Source organism: Dipteris shenzhenensis, chromosome 18 (genome assembly GCF_047967505.1).
Source record: "Dipteris shenzhenensis isolate YYH24624 ecotype China chromosome 18, Dip_SZ_1.0, whole genome shotgun sequence".
NCBI classification, from domain to species: Eukaryota; Viridiplantae; Streptophyta; class Polypodiopsida; order Gleicheniales; family Dipteridaceae; genus Dipteris; species Dipteris shenzhenensis.
The window spans coordinates 54,463,233-54,472,824 of NC_141613.1; the positions used below are offsets into that span (position 1 = coordinate 54,463,233).

At 42.7% G+C, this 9,592-nt stretch overlaps 1 protein-coding gene across 3 annotated transcripts in view; it reads right to left on the reverse strand.

The window, feature by feature from the left end:
* Window positions 1-553: 553 nt before the first annotated feature.
* Window positions 554-9,592, reverse strand: part of LOC147891432 (uncharacterized) — a 40,115-nt gene continuing 31,076 nt past the window's right edge. For all 3 annotated transcript variants that reach the window (XM_087389238.1, XM_087389237.1, XM_087389239.1), the window contains exon 2: window positions 554-2,430. In XM_087389238.1, the coding sequence (XP_087245364.1) occupies window positions 1,029-2,354 (1,326 nt within the window). In that variant the 5' untranslated portion in view covers window positions 2,355-2,430 and the 3' untranslated portion in view covers window positions 554-1,028. The remainder of the gene's footprint in view (window positions 2,431-9,592) is intronic.

Sequence of the window (9,592 nt, forward strand, 5' to 3'; positions counted from 1 at the left end):
GTATAAAAGTATGCTCTCACACATACAAATCCACACACCCACATACTTGAGCATCCATTTATACAAAGTCTTCGTACTGAGTTTCTATCGACACTCCGGAGGTGAAGGGCAAACTCAGCCATGACGAAGGCTAGCACTAAAGGAGAAGGCTAATCAAAAAGTAGTCCAAATCTCTTCATTCAAGCTACAACTGCTTGTGAAGTCTAAACGATTTCATTTTAGTCTCTCCCAAACGAGCATCTAAATCCAAATCTAGCTGATAGGGCAACGCACCATTTAAGATAGAAAGAATTATCGCAATACCAGCAGGCCGCAACTTGGACGAAAGCTTCACAAGGTGAAATTTGCATGTCCGCTAATACGGCAGAAGCATATACCTAGATGAATCCAGGAACATTCCCAAACTCATCCTCTAAAAACACAACATAGTGCAGTTTCAATCTCACGATAGTCACTCATAAGATTGAAAACCATAAAGTCCATCACGCATAGCAGGGACTAGCTACTGTGACATCCCCACTGACGTCATCAGCGCCCAACAGTGGGTGTAGAAAGCACTCGGTCTGACTAAATGTTTCAACCTACTGCCAAGAAAAGATCAAGACTACAGAGCCAGAATGCAGCAATTTCCAACAATCGCCTTATAAATAATCAACTTAGTTGTTGCTTTCTTTTCTTGCAGAATTAATGTACATTATCTCTAGACTTATGATTTGCATTTTATCTGCATCATCGGCACCAAACCTCTGTCCTATCTGGAATGGTACACTGATATAAATTCTGCACCCACCATGAAGAGCAGATGCTCCCGTGACCAGCTTGTAAATCTTAGCTGAAATATCTGAGCTACTGTACAAAGAAATAGGCATCCGTGATGACAGCCACATTCAATTTGGACAATCAATGTGAGATCGCACAGCTGTTGAGGCCTCAAATCTAGCTCAGCCAAATATACAACATGCATTATAGCAAGGCAACCACACATAGCCAAAAATGTGCAACTTCCCATTGCTTAAGAGACCTAAATTCTACTTCGTGCCTTCCAAACTTTCAGCTCCAAAGAACTCTTCCATCATCCCCTTGGTAGAAATGAGCTTGTCAACATCCTTTTGGGAGGAGAGGAGAGAAGGGGTATCCCAGACCTTAGAGTCACATTGATCAAGCACACATTGATGGGAGTTCCCAAAAAATCCTTCCTTGCAAGCAGAGCAATCACCTAATGCCTGTCTGTCTGATGTCAAGTATGCAACACAAGACTGCTCTGGTTTTCCTTCAAGTTGGTTTGAAGGAAAGTGATTTAGCTGGTCCCATGAAAGTATGTCCCAAGTTCTCATTGCTTGAATTCTCTCACCTTGATTCCTTGTCTCATGACTGCAGTCAGAAATTTGATTCAACAGATTTTTCTCATCTGCCATATTCGAATGCTGCGGACAACACATCCTTGAAGATGCCTTGGCAGGTCCATGATTTTCTTGCATACGGGCTGTCTCTACCACAAGTGAACTTTTACTAAAGCCAGAAACCCCTTGAACGTTCATTTCATCCCCAGAGTCTTCTGGAGCATGAGCCAATGAGTCATCTACTTCATCCTCCTCACTGGCAGCATCATCTACCTGAGACTCTTCAGCCTCTTCATCAGACTCGCATATACTTGCACTGTCCTCATCCTCACTGTCAAGCACTAGTTCACCATCATCACTGTCTATATTCCCAGGATTCAATCTGTTTTGAATAGCCCTCTTCCGCAACACAAACACATTGAAGTAATAACTCACAAGTTCCCTTGTGCATCTGGAAGGAAAAGCTTTAAAGAGCTTGTACCAGAAGGATAAAGGATTCTTTCTTACAAGCCCCTGGAAAGTCAACTCCTCCTCACATGTCCAGTGCTCCGTGACAGTCTCCCCCATTTCATCAAAACCCCAGGCATAGAAGGCCACCCCTAATTCATTTTTCAGTGCCTCCCTTTCTTCCTCAATGTGCAGTCTAACACACTCCACAGCATCCTGAATTGCACAAGAACACTTGGCAGGACGGGTCTTGGAAACATTTGCGGTAGCAAAACATTCATGTTCCCGCAGTGACCAAACACATTCTCCTAGCCATCTAGGGCTATCTGGTTCATGTTTTTCAAGGTTGAAACCCCTCCTCTTGTTCACAGAAACTAGTTGAGGTAGCTCAGCCTGAAAATCTGGTCCTATAGGAACCCTTTTACGAGGTGTCCCTAAAATAGCTTGCCCTTCATATTCCACCTCCTCAAAAGGAGTTACCCTACGGTTTACGGAAGCAGGTCCATTTTCCTCTGTTGCACAGGAATAAGCAGAAGATTGAGCACACCATAAGGCCTGTGTGCCCATCCTAACCACATGTTCTGAAGTTCTCCTTAAAAGCTCTGGTGTCACGTGGATATCGACAAGTTGTTTCCTGCTTGGTCTGCACCAGATTGTTCGTCAGTATATGTCAGAGCAAAGAGTGTGCTCAGTGCAGCCCATGTCGTTACATATGGATCACGAAAATGCCCAAAATTCCTAGCATAAGAAAGATTTAAAACAGCACCTGTGGTCATTCCTTTGCAATAAAGCAGTCAAAGCCTCAAATTTAAAACTTTATCACGAATGGTGTTCACCGCAAACAAGTATGTAAGCCTTAGACCCAAATCCTAGAACATCTATCCACATGCCAACATGCTTGAATCAAGGAAATAAAGTCCTGCCGAAAGCCTGAGGAGCAGTTAAAACGTTGAAGGTACCACAGCTGTACTTGTTCACATTCAGTTTTTAAGAGTTTTATGACAAGATTACCTGGCTCAAGTAAAAAAGATATATGATGCAAATATCTACATTGTACCATACAAGAACTTGATATGGCTTCAGCATAAATATGACTACAGTTACTTCTCTCAAGAGAAAACCCCTGCTCAAAAAAAAGACTGCAAATTTCATATCCCTTGCTTCCATAGAGGCATATTTAAGACTCGTCACTCATTAATGTAGAAACTATTGATATAACCTTAAAAAGTCCAATGCCAAGTCAGCTTCATCCAGCCTTTGAAGCCCTGTGTTCCATGTGCCTTGGTCAATTTGGAGAGGTTGGTCTTTTAAAACATAACATAAAAAATCTAATGCCAAGTCAGCTTCATCCAGCTTTTAAGGCCAAAAGGAATTTAGTCCTGCATGAAGAATGTTCCATGTGCCTTGGTCAATTTACAACCTCTCCAACCCTGAGGATAAACCACCTTGGCCGTAAGTATCCAAGTCAAGTTTACACTAGAGAATGACTCTGGATAATAGCACATCTACCTGTACAGGCATTTCTATGGGCATTCAAATGGCACCTTGATCCACACAACTCTTAGAAACTGGCATTACCAGCCTCCCCAACTCATAAATATTATTGATATTAATCTCGATGAATGCTCAGATTCACATGTAACGTTACACCTTGCGTCAAAAACAAAATGTAACCTCACAGGTACCATCTCAACCATAACGATTACATTCTAGATGTCAAACAGCATATAGGCCCCCTCACTCACTTGTTGTTAATCTGAGTGTGGAGCATCACTTGCATCTTTCAGTGGAGGAGTCTCTCTTGTCTCTCTCTCCTTTCAGTTCAGTTTTGTGTGTGGCTTGGTTTGCTCCTGTTCAGCTCCGCTGCACTTCACATGGTATCATAGCCACGGTTGGCTAGAGACCCGAGACGTGGAGGGACCCTAGAGCCAGCAAACTGAGAAGGTTTAGGGCTGCTGTTCGGAGGTGTTCTTGAGGAGGAGTGTGCAGAGGTGTGGACAGGACAGTTCAGGTGTCAAGGAAAGAATGCTGTCTTTGAAGCATGTTTTCAGATTCGATAGGAGGCATCTTCAAGGGTCGGGACAGCCAAGGTGTTAAGGTACTTAGGCCTCAAGCCTTTTCATCGTCTTCTCCAGCCCTTCTCTACCTTCTTTCCCATCCACACTCTCTTCCAGTTCAACTCTCTCTTCACTCCGACATGTCCACCCTAACTGAGATGGCAAAGAGCAAGGCGAAAATTCCAGTTTTGCCCACCTTCCCCAATTGGATGGCCTCAATTATGGTGTCTGGTGGGTCATGATGGAGTTCGTGCTGCAGTCGTATGATTTGGCAGACTTCATATTGGTGGGAGTTGACAAGCCTAATCCCCTTGCGGCAAACCTAGGGATCCTGCAGCAGCAGAAAGAGGCAAAGACCATGTCTCAGCTGTGGGACCATGTCAATGCGAGGGTAGGGTCGTAAATTTTCCTAAACTGTACTCCTCAAGTGATTAATCACGTGAAGCATATGATGGTGGCCATAACTCTCTGCATTCCGGCCTGCATACCCCCAAGCATAATCCCTTGCATATCTTGCATTCCAGGCTGAAAACCAACAGGGTGATTTTGAAGCATTCCTTGGCCATTCCCAACTTGGCCAGCCACTGCTTGAAACACTGAACCACCACCAAAATATTATGGATGCACTATTGAGGTGCAGAATGACTTGTTGTCCCTGATTTGCATGCTGAAAAACATTGCCTTGGCCATGCGAATCAACACCAGGACTATCAATAAACTGTTGCAATGGAGCACCATGTCCATTCTGCATGATTGTTGGCTGTCCATTCAATGGAATAGGTCCATATGGCTGCCTATCAGGATTCTGATCATCTTCAACAGAAGCTCCCTCAAACAAAGATTGCCCATCCTGGGAGGACTCCTGTCCGCTATCCCAATCCTTGTCACTATGTGACATACTTGCTGAATTGTCCTTGCTGCAATTCAATGACAACAAGCAATACTTAACCAAAGACAACCACAGGCTCACCTCCTTAAAGAAGATGGTGATGTCTCCTCACCAAAGCAACCACGGACTCACCCCCATGAGGAAGTTGGTGATGTCCCGGCAACGGAACCATGCAACCGGCCTTTAATAAATTTTGGGCAGTAAAACTAACAAATAACCAGCCAACACTGTTATATCAACAATTCAGCAAAAGTAATACTAGCAGATTGGGAGCTAGAGTGCCCCTACAACAGGATAAAGACACAGATTGGCCCCAAACCTTGGCGCCCCTTTCGGTATTTCTTTAATTAAGTGAAATCCAGGAGACATAAAGGATACTTTCTTTCTAGCATCTGGGGCATTCCACTTCCCATTAGGCATCCACATACCCCGCAGAGCCTTTACTGTTCACTACTCTCACTAAACCTGGCAATGAGCATCCATCTCTACTCCAGATTGATTGCACTCAGCCTAGAACTGTTACTAGCAGCCCACTCAGCCACTCAGTTCCCCACAGCTGTCACTAGTGCCCAATTAGCCATCCATCTACTCAAAGCAAAGAAAGAAAGCATACATAAGCTTTCTCCACTGACCAAGTCTGCCATGACTGATAGTTCTCGTAGCACATATCCTGATACATCAACTTGTTTCCCATAAGAGAACTAGCATCACAACACGGCAAACAATATGGCAGTCATACAAGTACCATCCCTCTGGCATCAATGACATTACACAGCCCATTTGGCACCCATGGCCACAGCACAATCTTTGCTGCAAATTACTCTCACCAAGCATGGCAGAAAGGCATCCATTTAGTTCCACAACACTAGTTCTCAGCTAAGGACTGTTCCTAGCAACCACTAATGGGTAACACAGTCTCCCTTAGCTGCCTCAAGTGCCCTCTTGACCTCTTACCTGCCCAGAGCTCAGTTAGAAAAGCATAAATACCCAACTAGCAGCCATGAAATCTTGAACCAGGGGAAGAACTTCACACTGAGAGTTCTTCTGCTCAGCAAATGGATTAGAACGTCTAACCAGCTCTTCGAACTTCAGCCCACAAATAGGCTGAGATATCCTGCCTGCCCCGCTTGTTCTCCAAGAAGACTCGCAGCTACTCGAACAGCTCATCGTGACCCGCTCAGGTCCCAAGGCTACTTGCTATATGCCACCTAAGCCTTGTGACCAGCCAGGGGTCTCTCTTCCAAGATGAATCTCGAAGGCATCAGCTGAGACCTGGCCATGCATGCACAACTATTGACGACAACCACAGGTGAGCAGCCTTGCTTCGCCGGCCTATGACCATGGTGCTAGCCTTTACACCCAACCAGCCCCTAGTGAACCGTACAAGGACCCAAGTAGAGCCTTCTACGCAGCCTGGCTCCAGCGCTAGAATTCAAGATCTCCAATCCAAACATGTGAGCAGCCCATGTGCTACCTAGCATTCACGACTATATAGTTGGCCTCCAATCCAACCAACCCCTCTTGAGATGCAACTTCCATCTAGGCCATCGTGATCAGCCCATACTCTCGAGGAGAAATCCCGACCAACCCGTTCACACTCCTCAGATGGAATCCAACCAGCCCCTATGCCCCCAGCTCACGTGCTCTGACGTATGTCTGTCGACACGCGTGATGACCAGCCAGCCCATGTTGTCCCTTACGCGTGCACCATCTCTCTGTTGTCCAGCCCGCCTATGTACATCGACCTGCCAAGAGCTTTCCATGGAATTCTTTTCCAAAAACGTCTGCATGGGCTAGCCACGTGGCAGCCTGCAATTCATTTGCCCTTTGGACCTTAATTTGCCCCCAAGCCTTCTAGTTTGCCCCTTGCCCCTTCTATGGGGACCAATCCAATGACCAACTTTGGATCCTAAGGGTTCTTTGCCCCCTCTTGGGCAGTTCACCCCAAGGCACAATTCCTAGGGAGAATTTTGCACACTTCGCAACTCAAGGCTATGCCAACTTTATTTATCAGGGTCTCGTCCACATGCAAGCCAACATGCATGCTCTAGAATTCACGCCCTTGTGACAAGATACACACGCACTCTTTTGTTTAGTGAAATCCATTTGGCATTATATTACTTACAGCAGTCCCATGCAAAGGGACAGCCAGTTACAGTAGGCAAAAAAATCTAGATCCCGTGCGCACAGACAATCATAAAATGATTGCCTTAAGGATCCTCGAAGAACTAATGCTTAGCCAGAGAGGCATCACCAAAGACTCGATGGTTTTGAAACCGTCATAGAGTCCATAGTGCCCAATAACAAACCCAGTATTAAAACATATCATAACCTTGCCTCACTGTATGAAAACCAAAGAACTAGAAAGGCTCATGTAAGCAAGCACTAGGAAATCAAGCCTCAAGCCTTTGCCGTAGCAAGAGCAACAAATCATAAGATTCAGAGCCAAAAGATATAAGGCACTGATTCCTGTGGAGACAAATATAAGTGGCAAAGGCTATGTGACGACAAGCCAAAAGCTGTCCAAATGGAAGAACTCAAAGTAAAAGACAATCTTTTGCCAAAGAGAAAGTTTGGAAGCCCAAATATACTGCAATCTTTGGCGCCAACCCCGAGAGGGGCGTGCAAACAAATAGAATTGGTACGAGAGAAACCCAAGGGCAAGGTAGCAAGACTTTATATACAGGTGCAATGGTGATATCAGCCAAGACTTGGCATGCGCCAAGACGGTTAACTACCAATAACCAAGTTGTGCCAACTTCGATTGGAGAGATATACCAGCTTTGGTTGGAGAGACTTGACCATAATTAAGGCGCCTCAACCATTGGTCAAAGCCCCCTTAATTATGATCAAGAGCGTTGACTCTGGTCAACCAGAGAATATATATATATATATATATATATGTTATGTGTACATGGGTTCAATGGGGACGCCCACCGTGACTAGGATTAGTCCATAGATTATTATTTGCATGCAACGGCGCTAACAATTAATGGGTGCCATGGTGGTGCGCTTTAATTAATTGTTGCAGGTACTAAAAAGGGTTGATTTCCCAAGCGCTAAGGAGCTTAACAAGCGACCAGAAGATGTTCGTGTGACCAAGGAACATCGAATATCCTAGAGATTGTCCTTTGTGGCATGTAGTAAATTTTAGTTAGTTATTTTGGCACTTGGCATGTTGCCAAAGTATTGAGCCATGAGCTCTTGGTAAAAAGCGATTCACGTTTGGAATTTGAACAGCTCTACGCTGAACTCTTGTATTCATTTTTCTCTCAAGCAATAAAATCCTTCGGGGGGGTCCAGCCCGGGCCCTAGTACTGTGTAGAGTGAGAGAGAGAGAAAGAGAGAGAAAGAGAGTGAGAGAGAGAGAGAATAAATGGCACATGGAAAGAAGAAGAACCGCAGAAAAATCAGAACGAATTGTTCCATTGGATAATAGTCTTCCATACTTTCAAGTAGGTCTTGGATGATATCTTGACACTTGTTTATTTAGCTCCTCCATTAGGCTATGGATGTCCTTTCATAACACGTCATTGTTCACACTGGAGTTGAGCAATTTATTAAGCTATTGGCTAATTTGTGACTTGCTTGGGCTTCAAACAGGATAGAAAGGATGATGCGTGGACCAAAAATAAAGTTTGTAGGCATTGGCTTCAAGTAGTACATAAAAAATTTAGTGGGGACAAGGAACCTGAAAGTTGGTGAGGTGAATGCAGACTATGATTCCTTTTTCTCTTTTTCACCAATGCCTACCTTCTCTACCTCCTTCTAAGTGTATCCCCCATCTTATCACAATAATTTTTACGCTAGACGGTAAATATTCCTTCTCTTTCAACCATGGATTTTTTTTGCTTTGTGGAGCTTGAACATGTGCTTCTTGAGGGGCTTATTGAGGTTCCCTAGGTGCATCACAACTCACAATACATGGTAATCCATTCCATATACATTTCAAAGAATCCAAGGCACCTACCGAATCTAGCACTTGCTGCAAGAAATCCTTCTTGTTCGCCACTTGAACTGCCACCTTTGCTATTTCCACATAATGCTATCATGAAAGTATTTTAGGCCTCGTCTATCTCCATGATCATATTTCTCACTGCCTCCATAAGCTTGCCACTTTGTTCGTGGTGATCGACAAAAAATACTTTAAGTTTTGCTCAAGAATGTACTAGCCATGATCAAGAAATTATGGTCATGATAGTTTTGGCCATTTGCCATTTCTTGCAACTTTAAAACTAAAATCTATAACCCCCTCTCTCTTTCCCTACATATATATATATATATATATATATATATATACATATATTATATATACATGTATATATACATGTATAGATATATATATGTATGTATACACAAGTATATATACATATATGTATATATACATATATAGATATATATATATATATATATATATATATGAATGTCTACACATATACATATACATATATATATGTACGTATACACATGTATATATATGTATGTGTTATACATGTATGTATAACACATACATATATATATGTATGTGCATACATATATATATGTATGTGTATACATGTATGTATATGTATGTATATGTATATGTACATGTATATATACATGTATGTATGTATATATACATACATGTATATACATACATATATATACATGTATGTATATGTTTATGTATGTATGTATGTATGTATGTGTATACATGTGTATACATGTATGTATATGTATATGTATATGTACATGTATGTATATATACATGTATGTATGTATATATACATGTATGTATGTATATATACATACATGTATATACATACATATATATACATGTATGTATGTATACATGTATGTATATGTATATGTATGTATGT